General features: G+C 51.5%; 1 protein-coding gene across 4 annotated transcripts in view; it reads left to right on the top strand.

Annotated features, from left to right (window-relative positions):
• AOX1 (aldehyde oxidase 1) overlaps positions 1-20,260 on the top strand; it is a 143,022-nt gene that overhangs the window by 107,040 nt on the left and 15,722 nt on the right. For all 4 annotated transcript variants that reach the window (XM_077319115.1, XM_077319116.1, XM_077319114.1 and 1 more), the window contains 2 exons: positions 474-526; positions 11,721-11,835. In XM_077319115.1, coding sequence (XP_077175230.1) covers positions 474-526; positions 11,721-11,835 — 168 coding nt within the window. The remainder of the gene's footprint in view (positions 1-473; positions 527-11,720; positions 11,836-20,260) is intronic.

The following is a 20,260-nucleotide window of genomic DNA, read 5'->3' as shown; positions in this document are numbered from 1 at the left end:
GGTGTCAAACCAGAGTGTCTGTGTTACATCAGGGCAAGACAGGTCAAAGTGACCCCTTAATAAGCAACTGAAGGAAATAATTGAAACAGAATTAAACCATGGCAGAAAACCTGGGGATTCTGATACTCACCTCCTACTTTAATGCTAATAACAAAAAAAGGGTGGAGTGGAATGAGGTCTTCCCCAGTTTTAGTTGGGGTGTGAAAAGATACAGTATAGTACAATCTCATCCGATCTTGGAAGCTAAGCAGGGTCCATACTTGATGGGGAGTCTCCCAAGTACAACTTTGTGGAGGAAGGCAATTGGCAAACCACCTCTGCTCAATCTCTTGCCCAGGAATCCCTGTTGGGATCACTATAAATTGAGTGTGACTTGATGGCACTTTCCACACACACACACACACACACACACACACACACACACAGCTTTAGTTTGTGCATTTGTTTGTCATTGAATGGTGTTTCTCTTGCAGACTAAAAAAGCTTTTGAGGAAAGCATCTGCCTCTCAGCTACTGGATACTTCAAGTAAGGAATGCTTTAACCCTTTTTAAATTGCTGCCTTTGGGGATCACAGATGCCCTTTGTTCAGATTGTGTGGCTTTTGACTCACACAGATGGGATTCTGGATATTCCATGGAAGGAGCCCCCACCCAAATGCTTTTCCTTTAGAAATCAGGCACATGAGGGCCCAATTTGAATCAAGACCATGGGTGGGGGGGGGGATGTTTCATGACGTGAAATAGCTTTGAGAATCCACTGCTTCATGATTGGACAGCCTTGTCATCCCTTCAGGATTAGCCTGTGGGGGTCCAACCAGCTGGGGCAGGTATGTTGAAGGGACTTGTATGGACTTGCACAGCAGAGACACCAAGCCTTAAAATTCACTGCTTCAGGAAATGGTGGCAAGCACAAGGTCACCCAGCTAGTTGCATGTGGGGAAGCATGGTTCGCCAGATTAGAAGTCAGTGCTCCTAACCACTACACCAAGCTTATGCTCTGCGGCGAGGGGGGGGATAAGCAGGTAACTGCTTCGGGTAGAGAAAGGTGGCATATAAGAACCAACTCTTCTTCTTCTTCTTTGCTTTGTGAGTATGAATTTGCTGGTGGTGCGCTTGGCCTTGACCAGCCTGACCTTGACCTTTCACCTACCTGGTGGAATGAACTCCCAGAAGAGCTGCATGCCCTGATGGAGTTTTTGAGGTTCTGCAGGGCCTGCAAGATGGAGCTCTTCCACCAGGCGTTTAGTTGAGGCTGGGTGGAAACCTGCGGTTATGAGATTGGGTCACCTCCCGGCTCCCTAGAGTCCCTGGGATAGGTGCTGGACCATGCCTGGGTTCATTGGGTGATCGTCTATATAAGAGTGTTGGCTGTTGGCTGGTGCCAAGGCATTGAGTCCCTGGGGAGTTATTGTTTTGGCCACCATTGCTCTCTGCATTTTGGGATTTTGATGTATGTATTTTTTTGATGTTTTTATGATGTTTTATGCTGTTTATGAGTACAAAATGAAGCAGGGCACACGCTGGTAGAATTTTGTCAAGAGAATACAATGGTCATAGCAAACACTCTTTTCCAACAACCCAAGAGACGACTCTACACATGGACATCACCAGACGGTCAACACAGAAATCAGATTGACATCACCAGACGGTCAACACAGAAATTGGATTGACTATGTGCTCTGCAGCCAAAGATGGAGAAGTTCTATACAGTCAGTAAAAACAAGACCAGGAGATGATTGTGGTTCAGATTATCAGCTTCTTGTTGCAAAATTTAGGCTTAAATTGGAGAAAGTAGGGAAAAGCACTAGGCCACTCAGGTATAAACTAAATCATATCCCCAATGAATATACAGTAGAGGTAACAAATAGATTTAAGGAATTAGATCTGATAGACAGAGTGCCTGAAGAACTATGGACGGAGGTTCGCAACATTGTACAAGAGGTAGCAACTAAAACCATCCCAAAGAAAAAGAAATGCAAGAAATCAAAATGGCAGTCTGAGGAAGCTTTACAAATAGCTAAGGAGAGAAGGGAAGTGAAAGGCAAGGGAGAAAGAGAAAGATACACCTAACTGAATGCAGAATTCCAGAGAAAAGCTAGAAGAGATAAGAATGCCTTCTTAAATGAACAGTGCAAAAACAAATAGAAGAAAACAATAGAATGGGGAGGACCAGAGATCTTTTCAAGAAAATTGGAGATATGAAGAGAATGTTTCATGCAAAGATGGGTATGATAAGGGACCAAAATGGCAGGGACCTCACAGAAGCAGAAGAGATTTTAAAAGGTGGCAAAATTATACAGAGGAACTATACAAGAGCGAGCTTAACATCCCTGATAACCACAATGGGGTAGTTACTGACCTGGAGCCAGACATCCTGGAATGTGAAGTCAAATGGGCCTTAAGAAGTCTGAGCAACAATAAAGCTAGTGATGGTAACAGCATTCCAGTTGAACTATTCAAAATCTTAAAAGACGATGCAGTAAAAGTGCTACTCAACATGCCAGCAAATTTGGAAAACTCAACAATGGCCACAGGATTGGAAAAGGTCAGTTTACATTCCAATTCCAAAGAAGAGCAATGCCAAAGAATGTTCAAACTACCGCACCATTGTACTCATTTCTCATGCTAGCAAAGTTATGCTCAAAATCCTACAAGCTAGGCTCCAGCAATACGTGGACTGAGAACAGGCAGGATTTCGAAGAGGCAGAGGAACTGGAGATCAAATTGCCAACATACGCTGGATCATGGAGAAAGCTAGGGAGTTCCAGAAGAACATCTACTTCTGCTTCATTGACTATGCTAAAGCCTTCGATTGTGTGGAGCACAACAAATTGTGGCAAGCTCTTAAAGAGATGGGAATACCAGAGCATCTTATTTGTCTCTTGAGAAATTTATATGCAGGTCAAGAAGCAACAGTGAGAACTGAACATGGAATCACTGATTGGTTCAAAATTGAGAAAGGAGTTTGGCAAGGCTGTATACTGTCGCCTTGCCTATTTAACTTGTATGCGGAGCACATCATGAGAAAGGCAGGATTAGAGGAGTCACAAATTGGGATCAAGATTGCAGGGAGAAATAACAACCTCAGATATGCAGATGATACCACTCTAATGGCAGAAAGTGAAGAGGAACTAAAGAGCCTGTTGATGCGGATGAAGGAGGAGAGTGCAAAAGTTGGCTTGAAACTCAACATCAAGAAAACAAAGATCATGACATCCAGCCTTCTCAATTCCTGGCAAATAGATGGGGAAGAAATGGAGATAGTGACAGATTTTATTTTCCTGGGCTCCAAGATCACTGCAGATGGGGACTGCAGCAAAGAAATTAAAAGACGCTTGCTCCTGGGGAGGAAAGCTATGGCAAATCTAGACAGCAACCTAAAAAGCAGAGACATCACCCTGCCAACTAAAGTGCGTTTAGTCAAGGCTATGGTATTCCCAGTTGCAATGTATGGCTGCGAAAGTTGGACCATAAGGAAAGTTGAGCGTCAAAGAATTGAGGCTTTTGAACTGTGGTGCTGGAGAAGGCTCTTGCGAGTCCCTTGGACTGCAAGGCGAACAAACCAGTCAGTCCTAGAGGAGATCAGCCCTGACTGCTCCTTAGAAGGCCAGATCCTGAAGATGAAACTCAAATACTTTGGCCACCTCATGAGAAGGAAGGACTCCCTGGAGAAGAGCCTAATGCTGGGAGCGATCGAGGGCAAAAGAAGAAGGGGATGACAGAGAATGAGGTGGCTGGATGGAGTCGCTGAAGCAGTGGGTGTGAACTTAAACGGACTCCGGGGAATGGTAGAGGACAAGAAGGCCTGGAGGATCATTGTCCATGGAGTCGCGATGGGTCGGACACGACTTCGCACCTAACAATAACAACAACAACAACAACAACAACAACAACAACAACAACAACAACTAATAATAATAATAATAATAATAATAATAATAATAATAATAATAATAATAATAATAGATGTTGGTGTCATTGGGGGCCCTCTCTATGAAGGTTGCAGTGACATCTGCCAGGCGGGTTGGGTATTTAGCTGCCCTCCACCTTATGTACAGTTCTTCCCTGGTAAAGTTGTCTTATGCCTCTCAAAGGATTTCCCCCCAAAGTTGTTTCCCAGTTCTGATTAGCCCAGGAGGTTTCCCCCCCAGTTTTATACCCTGATGCATCCTCAGATTCAGAACGTTCCCTCCATTCCTTAGATGTGAAGTGAGCTTTGCTTTACTACTTAGATAGGGCTCGAGACTTCGGGAAGTCTAAAGCTTTATTTGTTTGTTATTGGGTGCCCTGGAAAAGGGGAATCTGCTTCAGCAGGTTCCATTACCCGATGGGTTGTCTCTGCAATCCGGTCTGCTTACAACGCAGCGAGGTTGTCCTGCCCCCTATGGATCCGTGCACATTCTGCTCAGGCCGTTGGCTCGTCCACAGTTTTTCTCCATAAGGTTCCAATGCTAGAGATCTCTTGTGCTGCTTGAGAGGACGCCTTCATCAAGCATTATGCTCTGGGCCTTCTGGATAGAGAGAATACCGTTTCGGAAGATCAGTTCTCCAGTCCTTGTTTGGCTAAGGGCTCACCCCTTCTCCAGGGTAAGAGCTCATGAAGATCCCAATGTGGGGCTGCAGCGCAAGGCGGATGATGAAAACAGGGTTGCACTTACCTGTAACCATTGTTCATTGTCATCTTGCGTGCAGGCACACATTCCCTCCCTCCATTCCTGCTGTGATCTTGTGGTGTCTTGTTGGGTTGACCTTGACCAAACTTGTCTGGTTCTGCTTCGTGTTGTCACAAGGCTTGCAGCGGCATGTCAGAGCTGAGGGAAGGGAACCCGTGAGGCATCAGGTGGGAAGACTGGCGCATTCATGGTTCAGACGGGTTGGGAGTGCCCCCTATAGGAGCTTTATACTTCTGCAGCCGGCCTGTGCTTGTGCAGTCCCAATGTGTGTCTGCACATAAGACACCAATGAACAACAGTTACAGATAAGTGCAACCCTGTTTTTTCTAGCGATAGTCAGGGCTTATCTGAACCCTTAAATGGGAACCAACTTACAACCATGATAAATGTTCATTCCATGACTCAACACTTTTCTGTTCTGTTCCTCTTTAAAGATCTTGCTCCACCTATGTTTTCAGTCCTCCATCAGTCTTGGGCCTCCGCTGGGGGTGGTGGTGGCAATAATGGTCCAGGTTATTTATACCTACAAGGCGCTCCCAGTACTGTTGATTCCAGGAGTGGAGTGTGTCAGCCTCAGGTAGGCTTCAGTCAAGAACGAGGCCCTCACGCCGTGCTAGCCCATTCTGTAATGGGCTCCCGAACCAAGCAGAGGGCCAGGAGCAGAAGCACCTGGCAAACCTGAGCGAGGTGTGCAAATCTCGTTCGCTGGTCGCCCCAGGAGCCGGGAACGGCATCCTGAGGGTCCTACAGATCTGTGGAGACTAAGTTCTCCGGATCACCGCTGCTTGTATTCGGGGCATTAATGGCGCCACTGTCAAAAACAACTTTCTAATCTTGAAACGACCAGCTGCATAAAATCCTGCATTCTTCTCAGGCTATCTCTTCCCAGCTTGAATAATCAACACAAGGAGCAGCAGTCTGGCGAACTACCAGCACAAAGACTGTGAGTTCTCTGTTCGCTTTCTCTTTCTCTAAAGCCAGGCACTAGCCCCCCTTCTCCCCTCCTAACCAATTCGCAAGGGAATTCTTTCCTTGGAGGGGAAGCAAACCAGCTAAATACACTCATTAAAATAAACAAAAGAAAGAGCTTAAGAGAGCCCAGCGGGTAAGGTAAAGGTAAAGGTATCCCCTGTGCAAGCACCGAGTCATGTCTGACCCTTGGGGTGACGCCCTCCAGCGTTTTCTTGGCAGACTCAATACGGGGTGGTTTGCCAGTGCCTTCCCCAGTCATTACCGTTTACCCCCCAGCAAGCAAGCTGGGTACTCATTTTACCGACCTCGGAAGGATGGAAGGCTGAGTCAACCTTGAGCCGGCTGCTGGGATCGAACTCCCAGCCTCATGGGCAGAGCTTTCAGACGGCTGCCTTACCACTCTGCGCCACAAGAGGCTCTTTCAGCCCAGCGGGAGTTGTTGACAAAACACGGAGATTGACTGATAACTCCTGAACTCCTGAACTCTCACGAGACGCCCTGTCCGTGATCTGTGATTAGGAAAAAGGAGATGGCTTAAGCAAGGAAGGAGGCAAAAGCAGGGGGGGGGAGAAACAGATTGGGGGAACAGAAGTAGGAGAGAAGGAAGGTGACATCAAAAACCTAACCAATGCACAGATGTATCGCCTATTATGCAAGGGCAATTCAGAGATATTGGAAGCATTCAAAAAAGTTCAAAAGGAGATTCAAGACACCAAGAAAGAGCTCTCAGACAGAATCGATGGTTTGAAAAAAGTAGTTGATGAAAACAGAACTCAACTGGCAACACACCAAACGAGAATCCAACATCTGGAAATTAATCAGCAGGAGCGGGAGAGAGTGGCAGAAGACAAATTCGAAGTCTTGGAAGTAGAATCCAAAGTTAGGAACGTAAAAATCAAAGGCGTTTCGGAAGAATTTGGGAAAACAGACCTGAGGAAGGAAATCACTGAAAGCTTGGAAGACTATCTAGAGGAGGAAGAGATCCGGATTGACAAAGTATATAGAGTTTATTCAAAGGCGGCCGCACACAAGAAACAACCAAGAGACATCTTTGTTAGCTTTGACAGTAAGGTTGTAAGAAACAATCTACTCAAAAAGCATCGGGAGACGCCACTGAAATTGGTGGATCAAGAAGCACAAATTTTTCGAGACTTACCAGCAGATACATTATGGAAAAGAGCACAATTTTATTTTTTGCGACAGATCCTAATTGCCAAAGAGATAAGATTTGTTGTTGTTGTTATGTGCGAAGTCGTGTCCGACCCATCGCGACCCCATGGACAATGATCCTCCAGGCCTTCCTGTCCTCTACCATTCCCCGGAGTCCATTTAAGTTTGCACCTACTGCTTCAGTGACTCCATCCAGCCACCTCATTCTCTGTCGTCCCCTTCTTCTTTTGCCCTCGATCGCTCCCAGCATTAGGCTCTTCTCCAGGGAGTCCTTCCTTCTCATGAGGTGGCCAAAGTATTTGAGTTTCATCTTCAGGATCTGGCCTTCTAAAGAGCAGTCAGGGTTTATCTCCTCTAGGACTGACCGGTTTGTTCGCCTTGCAGTCCAAGGGACTCGCAAGAGTCTTCTCCAGCACCAGAGTTCAAAAGCCTCAATTCTTTGACGCTCGGCCTTCCTTATGGTCCAACTTTCGCAGCCATACATTGCAACTGGAAATACCATAGCCTTGACTAAACGCACTTTTGTTGGCAGGGTGATGTCTCTGCTTTTTAGGATGCTGTCTAGATTTGCCATAGCTTTCCTCCCCAGGAGCAAGCGTCTTTTAATTTCTTTGCTGCAGTCCCCATCTGCAGTGATCTTGGAGCCCAGGAAAATAAAATCTGTCACTACCTCCATTTCTTCCCCATCTATTCGCCAGGAATTGAGAGGGCCGGATGCCATGATCTTTGTTTTCTTGATGTTGAGTTTCAAGCCAACTTTTGCACTCTCCTCCTTCACCCGCATCAACAGGCTCTTTAGTTCCTCTTCACTTTCTGCCATTAGAGTGGTATCATCTGCATATCTGAGGTTGTTGATATTTCTCCCTGCAATCTTGATCCCAATTTGTGACTCCTCTAATCCCGCATTTCTCATGATGTGCTCTGCATACAAGTTAAATAGGCAAGGCGACAGTATACAGCCTTGCCGAACTCCTTTCTCAATTTTGAACCAGTCAGTGATTCCATGTTCAGTTCTCACTGTTGCTTCTTGACCTGCATATAAATTTCTCAAGAGACAAATAAGATGCTCTGGTATTCCCATCTCTTTAAGAACTTGCCACAATTTGTTGTGCTCCACAGAATCAAAGGCTTTAGCATAGTCAATGAAGCAGAAGTAGACGTTCTTCTGGTACTCCCTAGCTTTCTCCATGATCCAGCGTATGTTGGCAATTTGATCTCTAGTTCCTCTGCCTCTTCGAAATCCTGCCTGTACTTCTGGAAGTTCTCGGTCCACATATTGCTGGAGCCTAGCATGTAGGATTTTGAGCATAACTTTGCTAGCATGAGAAATTAGTGCAATGGTGCGGTAGTTTGAACATTCTTTGGGATTGCCCTTCTTTGGGATTGGAATGTAAACTGACCTTTTCCAATCCTGTGGCCATTGTTGAGTTTTCCAAATTTGCTGGCATATTGAGTGTTATATGATATTTTTGGAGAATTCCATTTGCCTTGGAAGTGATACTACCATCGGGAAGAAAAACTATTCGAACGCTCCAACAGGCTCAAGAGCTTGCGGACAACCTATCTCAAGGCTCCTCAGGGGCAGGATCACCCAAGACCTCTCCAACAAGATCTAGATGGTTTCCTGAAAGCTCTGCAGGATTCAATGCAACTTGTTAACAGATTTGGTGGAGGATTGGCAAGTTTTCCAGATCACTCCCTGATGCCCTCTCCACCCTTGCCCCAAACTGGCCCCCTGTAATTCCGAGGAGCTCAAGAAGAGGAAGAGGGAAGTGAGATGGCTAAAGTGGGTGTGGAGGTTGTGAGAGCATTCTATCTCGCCATGAGGCTGGAAGAAAATCCTATTGCATGCTTATGAGGGCATATGAGATGGCAGTGAAAGTGGCTGAAGAAGAAGAAGAGTTGGTTCTTATACACCGCTTTTCTCTACCAGGAGTCTCAAAGCGGCTTCCAATCACCTTCCCTTTCCTCTCCCCACAACAGACACCTTGTGAGGAAGGTGAGGCTGAGAGAGCCCTGAGATCACTGAAGAAGAAGAGTTGGTTCTTATATGCTGCTTTTCTCTACCTGAAGGAGTCTCAAAGCGGCTTCCATTTGCCTCCCCTTTCCTCTCCCCCACAACAGACACCCTGTGAGAGCCCTGATATTACTGCTTAGTCAGAACAGCTTTATCAGTGCTGTGGTGAGCCCAAGGTCATCCAGCTGGCTATATGTGGTGCACAGAATCAAACTTGGCTTGCCAGATTAGAAGTCCGCACTCCTAACCACTACACCAAGCTGAGTTTTATGTCACATCCAATCCATCTGTGAGATCACTCCCTGCCCAGTTGTTTAGGGTAGTTCAGTCCATTACTGCCCTCAAAGGAAGGTGCCAAAATAATAGTTGATTGGAATTGAGTTGTGAGGCTTTGACAAGCTATTTCACAGATAAAATCTCGTTGCTCCACCACAACCTTCTCTCCACGGTTGATACAGGAAGGAAGCTGGAGACCCTTTTGGCCACCTTGGGAGGATAACTTTGATGGCTTCAGCTGCTTTCTTTACCTGAAGTGGCCCAGTTGCTGGGTTTGGTAAGGGCAACCACATGTCCTCTAGATCAGTGTTGCCCAACCCCTGGGTCGTGGACCGGTACTGGGCTGTTGAGTCCTCGGTACCGGGCCGTGGCGGGGGGGAGGGAGGCGCCGGCACACCAGTGGGGGCCTCCCTCCCCCACCACGGTGCAGCACCGGTGCCCGCACCTCCCTCTCTCTCCCCCGGTCCCTGATCCTCCCTCTCCCCCCCCAGTCTCCAGCCAGAAAAAGGTTGGGGACCACTGCTCTAGATCCCTGTCCTTCCTGGATACTCAAATGAAGTGACAGGAGGATAGAGAATCTGGTAGAGAATCTGGGTCCTCCCCGTGAGATCATCAATCTCTCTCTTACTTTGGGAGAGTTTCCAGGGAGACAAGTAGGCAGTGGTTCGTCCCTTGCTAAAGAAACCTTCACGGAGTCCCTGTGATCCAGCCAGTTGCTGACCAGTTTTGCATTTGGTGCTCCTGGGAAAGGTGGCTGAAAGGGCTGCAGCGGATCAGCTCCTGGCATTCTTGGAGGAAACTTTGGCACTTGACCCATTGTGCGGTTCCACAAGGCACAATATTCTCCCCCACAGTATTCACCATCTCCATGTGCCCTCTGGCTCAGCTAGTCAGCACTGGGATGAGTTGCCATCAGTACGCTGCTCTGACTCCTTCTCAGAAACATTTGCCAGATGCTTGGAAGCTGTGACGGTCTGGCTCAAGCAAAGCCGGTGGAAACTCGACCCTTCCCAGACGGAGGTCCTGTGGTTGGGTAGGAAAGGGCCAGAATAGGAAGTGCTCTTTCCTGACCGAGACGGCGTGCAGTTGGAGAGCTTGCACTCAGCCAGAAATTTGGGTCCAATAAAATCAGAGTGCAGTAGCACCTTTAAGACCAACAAAGATATATTCAGGGCATGAGCTTTCGTGTGCAAGCACTCTTCCTCAGAAATTTGGGTGCAATTCTTTATGCCTCCATTACAGTGGAGGTTTCACGAACCCCAAAAGATAGTGCAGTTGCGGGCCCCTCCTCGATATCCAAGCCTAGTGACTAACGACACCCGGAAAGTTGGTTTTATTGAAGACAGGACATACAGACGATCACTCAGCTAAGGCAACATGTAATATGGGAAAATTGACTGCAACACTGCTCTTAGATCGGACCCAGGTTTTATAGGCACATGAGCAGACCTTCCCCCCCCCCCAACAGGATAGCCAGAAAAGACCCTTTCCAGAGAGGAAGTGTTTGAAGCCAGCCGGGTGTGAAATGCTGGAGCCAGCAGGCTGGACGGTCTGCTCCTGCTTCTAACATTTCAAAGAGGAGCACCGGATCCCACCACCCAGAGAGAGGAAAGAAAAGGAGGGGGGGGAGGAAGGTAGTGATCAGGGCGACTATGTTTTTTAACACCTCTAAGTGGAGCCCACCTGAAGAAGGGGAGAACAGGAAAAAGGGGGGGGAACGAGCAGGAGGCTCAGAGAGGGGATTTGAAAGGGCACGTGACAGGGGGCTCAGGTCACTAGAGTAGCCCAGCTGGCATTTTACCATCTACGCCAAGTGAGGCTACTAGCACCCAACCTGGCCCTGGAACTCCTAGCCATGGTGATCGAGGCAACAGTCATCTCCAAACTAGATTTCTGTAACTTGCTCTACGCAGGCCTGCCCTTAGCCTTGACGCGGAAACTTCACCGGGTGCAAAGTGCAGTGGCCAGGGTTCTGACCACAACACTGTGGAGAGCCCACATCCAGGCTGTGCTGGGGCAGATGTATTAATTGCCAGTTGAATTCCAGATCAAGTTCACGGTTCTGTTTCTGAGCTTTGAGGCCACTTGTGGTCTGGGAACAACATCTCTAAGGAACCATCTAACTCCCTATGCCCCTCACAGGTCTCTTTGCTCTGTAAATTCTAATAGGTCGGTGGTCCCTGGCCCACTAGAAGCCCCTCTGGCTGAATGAGCTCCTGGAAGGCCTAAGGGCCCTGAGGGAACTGGCACGGTTCCACAGGGCCTGCAAGATGGAGCTCTTCCACCAGGCAGCTGGTTGAGGCTGGTTGGGAAGAAGGACTTCCGCTCCCCCTCTAAAATGCTCTGCGTAATATGGAAACAATGGTGGATGGGGCGGGGGATTTGATGGCTGCATAACTACTGTTATGTTTTAAATATTATATTTACATTGTTAGCCGCTGCGAACTGGCTGGGCCAAGAGCGGCGACCTACAAATTCAATTAAATAAATACATAAAAATAAATGATGCTGGAGCAGCATAGAACATGCCAATATTATCACATAAAGTCTGGGAAATGTTTTATTGAGTGAACCCCTAGCATCTAAATAATTTGATTTGTTTCTCCCATCAGAGGTTATGCCACTTATATGAACTGGGAGACAGGAGAAGGCCATCCTATCCCCTACTGGGTTTATGGTGCTGCTTGCTCTGAAGTTGAGATTGATTGCCTGACGGGGGATCATAAGGTAAAAAACTACCATTTCCTAGCATTGCCAGCATATGCCTGATTCAGTAGGTCCCTGCACCCTAGAATCAGAGAGTTGGAAGGGACCTCCAGGGTCATTCAGTTCAGCCCCTTGCAGAATGCAGTAGATTCACAACTACCTGTCCACCACAGTGACCCCAATTTCATGGCCAGATTATGCCCCTCCCCACCCAAAACCCAAAATCCCTGGCCAGTCTGTCCTAGAGGAAATTCGCCTCCCAACCCCAAAGTGTCTCTTGTCATTTCCCTGGGCATGGAAGTGTCGTGGTTCGGTCCTTGGTGGCTTGGGAACGGGACCGAACCCCGCCATCAGAGGCGGCCGCGATCACGGAGGTAGGGCATGGTGATCATAGGCAAGCCGGCAGCTGGGCGCCCCACCCGATCGTTGAGGTGGCAATGGCCGCTAAAGAACCTCAATGTCCCCCTCCACCTTTTGACAAGGGCCCGGAGATGGCCCTTTGTTCCAGGAAAATGGGCCATCAGGAACCCCGGAAAACCTCGCATATGTGCATGAGTCATGATTGTATCAGCATGTTCCCTCCGCAAGTACTGGGTGGGGCAATACAGCCTAAGGAGGTGGGTTTTGTATAAAAGGGAGCTTCCACCTGGAGTTCGGTGGAAGCTCTTACTCCATACCAGCGGACTCCACGTTGCTGAAATAAAGCTTGTTCCTGTTGTACCGTTCACCAGGCCTGGCGTGACGTTTTCTTCAAAGGGGCACCCTGTTTTTCAGTTAGCAAGCGGGTTCCCGACATCGTAAGAGCTTCCCACCGAACTCCAGGGTCGGCATCGCATCCGAGCGCTTATCGGGACGGATCCAGAGATGGCGTTTTCAAGCAACGGGGCGGTCTCGACCCCCACGAACCCCGGGAACATGAGTTTAATGTCCCCGGGAGATTTCCTCCGAAAATCGGGGGGCCAGGAGCAGCTGTCCGGGACCCCGAGACCCTCGGCAGCGGCGGCCAAGGGAAGGCGCCGGGCCATGGGTTTCCCAAGCACGGCGGGGAGCGCGCCGAGGTCTGGGGGGTTGGCCCCAACCTGGGACACCCAGCTGAGGCAGGCGCTTCGCCCGGTAGGACCTGAGGAATCCCTAGAGGACCTGCGGCGGGCCATGGCGGACTTGGCCAGGCGCTTGCAGGCAGCTGAAGCCCGTGAGCAAGCTCGGGCCGGGCCCGGGGGGACTGGTAATACAACGGCGGAGGGGATCGCGTCGAGTGAGGACGTCTCCAGCGACGAGGACGAGCCCGGTACTGGTGAGCGGGCCCCGGACCCCGACCCGGAGCAGTTTTCAGTCCCGAGTAGGCGAGACGGCCAGCGGAGAGGCGAGATAGCAGAGGATCTCGGGGGAGCGGGTGAGCCGACGGGGCGGCGAGAGCCGGACCAACGCAGGAGCGACGTGCAAGGCAGGGAGCGGCACGGCGTCGTTGGGCAAGTTGGTAGCCGGTGGAGCGGAGCAGGACGAGACGGCGGACGCCGAGAATCCCGGATCCGGAGGGGGTCGGACTACTCTCCAAAACGTTCCCCCCCAGAGCTTAAGGCGCGTTTCGACGGGACGCCGGACGACCTCCCGCAGTTCCTCCTCCACGCGCTGACGCATGCCCGGAGGTATGGAGACCGGTATGAGGACTCCGAGGACTTGGTCTGGGGGGTGGCATCGTGTCTCCAGGGCATGGCGGGTCAGTGGTACCTAGGGTTGGCCGAGCGCGGCGACCCGGCAACTCGGGACCTGCAGGACTTCGTGGTCGCGCTCCGCCGACGATTCCAGGACCCCCAGGCTGAGGACAAGGCAAAGAGTCGGATCAAGGGACTTCGACAGGGTACTAGGGGGGTTATGGACTATATAGACATTTTCCGGAGGGAAGCAGGCAAGGTGTTCTCCTGGAACGAGGAGACCCAAATCGAGTACTTCCGGGAGGGCCTTAACCCGAAGCTCAGGGAATGGGCCGTGATCAAGGGGACGGAAGAAGATCTGTCTACACTGGAGGGGTGGTGTTTTGTGGTCGCCAAGCTGGAAGCCAGCCTGGGTTGGGCCGCCGCACCCCCCCGGGAGGCCAAAGGCGGGTCAGCCGAGGCGCCGAGACCGGGCCCCGACAACTCTCGCCCCAAACGACCCCCGAACCCCGAGCGGGAAAGGAGACGCCGGGAAGGTCTGTGCCTGAAATGCGGGGGGTCAGGACATTTCGCAGCAGCGTGCCAACGGCAAGGGGGGGAGGACCGCGGGCTCTCCCAGGGGGGAGGTGCGACACGCCCCCAGCAGGCACGCCGGGCGGAGGACCTCCGCAACGAACCGGGAAGCGCCCAGGCGACGGGAAACGGCCAGGACCTGCTGTAGACGGCGCCGGGCAGCAGGTCCCGCGGTGCGAGGGAAAACCCCTGCAGCATGAGGCGCGACCTCCGAACGTGGTAATTTTAGAGCTCCGGAACCCGGAGAACGGACTAAGTTGGGTGGGGGAGGCTCTTTTGGACTCTGGATGCGACCACAGCATGGTCCACCCCCAGATAGCCCGGGCTTTGGGGCTACCGAAGCGCATTCGGAAGGTTCCCCTGGTTTTCGTCCAGATGGACGGCAGCCCGATTCAGGGGGGACCTTTCGGGGAGGAGGTGGGTCCTATCGCCATCCACATAGGGGACCACCAAGAGCTGCGGTGGCTGATCCAGGTCCCCGTAGCGGGATATCGGGCGGTGTTGGGCCTGGATTGGCTGAAGGAACACAACCCCGTGGTGGACTGGCGGGCGGGGACCCTGAAGTTCGACTTGACGGTGGGTGCACGGCATCGGGTCCCCCACGAGAATTACAGCCACAAGAGGACGGCGGCGCGTCCCAGGGGAGCGGCGGCGGCGCAGCAGGAGAAACCAGAGCCCGAGGTCCCGCCAGAGTACCGAGACCTCGCAGCCGTCTTCAGCGAGCGGGAAGCGGACGAGCTACCCCCACACCGCCGTACGGACTGCGCTATCAACATCCCAGAGGGGGCGGTACTACCCAAAGGGCGCATCTACAAGATGAGTGAGGGTGAGCTCAAGGACCTCCGGGAGTTTTTGGATAAAAATCTGGCCCGAGGTTTCATCCGGCCCGCTTCCAGTCCCATGGGAGCTCCAGTCTTGTTCGTCCGGAAAAAGGATGGGTCCCGACGGCTGTGCCAGGACTACCGGGGCCTCAACGCCATCGCAGCGGGGAACGCTTACCCCCTCCCGCTGATCCCGGATTTGCTGGCCCGGCTGGGCAAAGGGACTCTGTTCACTAAACTGGACCTAAGGGAGGCGTACTACCGGGTACGCATCCGGGAGGGGGATGAGTGGAAAACAGCGTTTAACTGTCAATTGGGACAATTCGAATTTAAAGTGATGCCGTTCGGCTTAAGCGGGGCACCTGGGGTTTTCATGAGTCTAATTAATGAGGTGTTGCAGGACCTTCTGTTTCAGGGGGTGGTGGTTTATTTGGATGACGTCCTGATCTACAGCCAAGATCCCCAAGAGCACGTGACCCTGGTGAGGGAGGTGTTAAAGCGCCTGCTGGCAAACCACCTATACGTGAAGCTGGCTAAGTGCGAATTCCACCGTCCCTCCCTGGACTATTTGGGCTACCGCATCTCAGCCCAGGGCATAGCTATGGACCCCGAGAAGGTGCAGGCGGTGCTGGCCTGGGAAAGGCCCCGCACCCGGAAACAGCTACAAAGCTTCCTGGGGTTTGCTAACTTTTTTAGAGGCTTCATCCCCAGATACTCCTCCGTAGTGGCTCCCCTCACGGACTTGCTAGGTACCAAGGGGAGAGGTCCTCGCGCCACGCGGCCCAGCGCAGCGCTCGGCTGGAATGAGAAATCGGAGGCAGCGTTCCTGGCCCTCAAGCAAGCTTTCGCGTCTGAGCCCACGCTACTGCACGTCGACCCAACCCAGCCGATGGTGGTACAAGTCGACGCCAGCGACGCAGCAGCCGGGGCGGTTCTCCTGCAGCGAGACAAGGCGGGACAGCTGAGGCCGGCGGCCTACCTCTCACGAAAATTCGCCGAAACGGAGCGGAACTGGTCTACCTGGGAGAAGGAGGCGTTTGCGATTAAGTTCGCCCTCACCGAATGGCGGCATTGGCTGGAGGAAACAGAGGAGCCGTTCGAGGTCTGGACAGATCACAAGAATCTGGAGGCGCTCCGGCAACCGCGATCCCTGAACGCCAAGCAGATGAGGTGGGCGGAGTTCTTTTCGCGGTACAATTTCAAGCTTGGTCACATCCCCGGCAAAGAGAATTTCCTCGCGGACGCCCTCTCCCGTCTGCCGCATTATGGGGAGGGGTACGCTCCCTGCACCAGGTCCGTGTTTGGTGAGGAGCAGCTGGGACGGGGGGTCGTCACTAGGCGGCGGGCCAGGGAGGAATGGGAGCCCGACCCGGCGACCGCCCCGCTCCGAGACCGCCTAGTGGCAGCCTATGGGACAGACGAGGAGCTGGCTGAGCTCCGGGACTCTTTGATTTTGGACTCCGGTCTCTGGCGGAGGGGGGAGGCTGTCTACGTCCCGGAAGGGCTACGACGGGAAGCCCTCAGCCTCTGCCACGATGCTAAGACCGCCGGGCACTTCGGTTTCGTAAAATCCTGGAAGTTGGCCCGGCGGCGGTTTTGGTGGCCCAGTCTGCGGCGGGACACAAAAGCTTACGTCAGTGGTTGTCCTGTCTGCCTGACCTGCAAGCCGGGGGTTGGCAAGCCGAAAGGTCTGCTGCACCCGCTCGAGGTCCCGACCCGGCCGTGGTCAGTGATCTCCATGGACTTTATAACAGACTTGCCTCCCAGCAAGGGGAAAACGGTGATCTGGGTGGTGGTAGATCTATTTTCCAAACAGGCCCATTTCATTCCTTGCGCCAGTGTCCCCAGTGCTTCACAGTTGGCTCGGATGTTCCTGGATCACGTGTTCCGACTGCACGGGCTGCCGGACAAGGTGATTTCCGATCGGGGCTCACAATTCGTGTCCCGGTTTTGGCAAGCTTTCCTGCGCCTGTTAGACATCGAGCAAGGGCTGAGCTCCGCTTACCACCCCCAGACGGACGGGCAGACCGAGCGGGTTAATCAAGTACTGGAGCAGTACTTGCGGTGTTTCGGTTCCTATCATCAAGACACCTGGGTGCCCCTGCTCCCCCTGGCCGAGTTCGCGTACAACAACGCAGACCACAGCAGCACGGAGATGTCGCCTTTTGCCGTCGTCTACGGGACAGACCTGAGACACTTCCCGGAGCTTGGAGAGGTCCCCGCCCGGGAATCGGCCGACCTTCGCGAGTGGGGGAAGCGTGCCGGGAGCTGCTGGAAGTCGCTGCAGGAGCAGCTCCACAAAGTCAAGGCAGCGCAGAAAGAGGACGCCGACCGGAAGAGACGACCAGCTGAGGAGATCCGACCGGGGGATCGAGTTTACCTTTCCACCCGGAACCTACGGTTGAATTTGCCCAGCAAGAAGCTAGGCCCTCGGTTTTTGGGGCCTTTCGAGGTCTTGGCCCCGATCAACGAAGTTTCAGTCAAGCTCAAGCTCCCCAAGAACCTCCGGCACATCCATCCCGTCTTTCACGTGAGCCTTCTAAAAAAAACTCCGGACGGTGACGTTTGGCACCCCGTGTTTTCCCCGCCAGCGCCCGAGGTCCTGCCGGGGGGGGAGCACCACGAGGTGGCGGATATCCTGGACTCTAGACTCCACAGGGGGAAGTTGCAGTACCTCGTGGAATGGAAGGACTTCGCTTTGGGGGACCGGGAATGGGTCTGGGCAGCGGACGTCCTTGCGCCCCGACTCACTGAACGTTTCCACAAGCGGTATCCTGGCCGCCCCGGGGGGTTGGAGAATGGACCTTTGGGGGGGCAGAATGTCGTGGTTCGGTCCTTGGTGGCTTGGGAACGGGACCGAACCCCGCCATCAGAGGCGGCCGCGATCACGGAGGTAGGGCATGGTGATCATAGGCAAGCCGGCAGCTGGGCGCCCCACCCGATCGTTGAGGTGGCAATGGCCGCTAAAGAACCTCAATGTCCCCCTCCACCTTTTGACAAGGGCCCGGAGATGGCCCTTTGTTCCAGGAAAATGGGCCATCAGGAACCCCGGAAAACCTCGCATATGTGCATGAGTCATGATTGTATCAGCATGTTCCCTCCGCAAGTACTGGGTGGGGCAATACAGCCTAAGGAGGTGGGTTTTGTATAAAAGGGAGCTTCCACCTGGAGTTCGGTGGAAGCTCTTACTCCATACCAGCGGACTCCACGTTGCTGAAATAAAGCTTGTTCCTGTTGTACCGTTCACCAGGCCTGGCGTGACGTTTTCTTCAAAGGGGCACCCTGTTTTTCAGTTAGCAAGCGGGTTCCCGACAGGAAGAAAGGGCCACGAGGCAAACACTGACACATTTCCTTCTGCCTACCTATTTACAATCTGCCTCAGTTCACAGAATGAGCATTTCTGACAGATGGCTATCTATCTTCTGCTTAAAAACTTCCAAAGAAGGAGAACCCACCACCTCCTGAGGAAGCCTGTTCCACTGATGAACCACTCTGTCAAGAATTTCTTCTGCGTGTTTAGCTGAAAATTCTTTTGAATTAATTTCATCCTATTGGTTCTGATTCAACCTTCTGGATCAACTGAAAACAACTCTGATCCATCCTCTATGTCAGAGGTAGTCAACCTGTGGTCCTCCAGATATCCACGGACTACAATTCCCATGAGCCCCTGCCAGTGTTTGGGAACATGGGAACTGTAGTCCATGAACATCTGGAGGACCACAGGTTGACTACCCCTGCTCTATGTGACTGCCCTTCAAGTACATCTGTCATATCACCTCTTCAGGCTAAACAGACCAAGCCCAGTCAACTTTTTCTCAAATGTCTTGTTCTCCAAACCTCTCACCATTTTTGTTGCCCTCCTCTGGACATGCTCCAGTTTTTCTACTCCCTTATTCAGTTGTGGTGCCCCAAACTGAACACAGTCCTAAGTGAGGTCTAACCAGAGTGGAGTAAAGGGGTAACATCACCTCTTGTGATATGAACACTATATTTCTTTGAATACAGCCCCAAATCCCATTTGCCTTTTTAGCTACTGAGTCACACTGCTGACTCATGTTCAGTATATGGTCTACTAAGACCCCTAGATCCTTTTCACACATACTACTGCCAATACTGGTCTCCCCCATTCTATAATGATGCATTTGATTTTTCCTACCTAAATATTTATATTTATCACTATTGAAATTCTTTTTATTTGTTTTAGCCCAGTTTTCCAGCCTGTCTTGTATCCCGATTCTGTCTTCTTCTGTGTTTGCTACCACACCCAGTTTAGTATCATCTGCAAAATTAATCAGCAGCCCTTCTATTCCTTAATCCAAATAACCCCTGTTTAGATATGAACCGTTTCTTCATCTGTTGACCTCTCCTTTGCCACCCTCTGTGATGCTATATAGATGGGTTTTCAAAGGGAAGAGTGGCTGATTCAAAGGGGGACTCAGCAGTAGCTGTTAGCCTGGAGAGTCAATTTAAAGCATATCTGGGTAAAAGATGTTCACAGACTTTATTCTATAGGGTTAGAGCAGTGGTCCCCAACCTTTTTATCACCGGGGACCATTCAACGCCAGGGACCACTCACCGGGGACCACTCAACACCTTTTACTGAGGCCCCAGTGGGGGGGGGGTAGTTTACTCCTCTACTCTCAACCACTGCCCTAGCGCTCTCTGATGACTATGGTAATGTTTAAACATCCCTTCAAAATAAGATACAGACACGCCACAACAATGAAGTGTGTTGTAAAGGGCTGGGGGGGATGAAGTAAAGGGCCGGGGGGGGGAGAAGGCGTCCTTCGGGGTCCACCTCCAATTAGTCGAAGGACCACATGTGGTCCACGGCCCACAGGTTGGGGATCGCTAGGTTAGAGCATTCTGTGTACCTCTTCAGCATGGTTTCTGATGAAGGAAACATTGACTTTCAACAACTTATATCCTCTAAATAGGGATGTTAGTCTCCAGGTATGACCTAGGGAGCCCCTGGAACTGCAGGTCATCTCTGAGGAACAGAGTTCAATTCCCCTGGAGAAAATGGATGATTTGGAGGGTGTACTCTGTGGTATTGTACCCTGTCCTCCCCAGGCTCCATCGCCAATCTTCCAGGAATATCCCAACCTTGACCTGGAGAAACGACCTCTCCATCCCCCACCGGGAGGGGGGGGGCTGGCAACCATACTCCAAAATCTTGTTGTTCTCTTAGATGGTATTGGACTCAAATGTACCTGTTTTACTTCAGTACAGTTTACGTCACCATAGTCTTGATTCAGAGCTGGGTAGACTACAGGTTGGCAGTTGGATGTCTGCCCTTGAGACTTGCTTGGGAAAAGGAATCATCCAGTTCTAGCCCCAAAGTATTTCTGACAAAATAGATCTTTGAGCTTCCAAATGCAAAAAATAAAAATAGAGATC

Source organism: Paroedura picta, chromosome 2 (assembly GCF_049243985.1).
Source record: "Paroedura picta isolate Pp20150507F chromosome 2, Ppicta_v3.0, whole genome shotgun sequence".
Classification (NCBI taxonomy): Eukaryota; Metazoa; Chordata; class Lepidosauria; order Squamata; family Gekkonidae; genus Paroedura; species Paroedura picta.
Note: the sequence above shows the minus strand (reverse complement) of the source record. Positions and strands in the feature narration are given on the sequence as shown.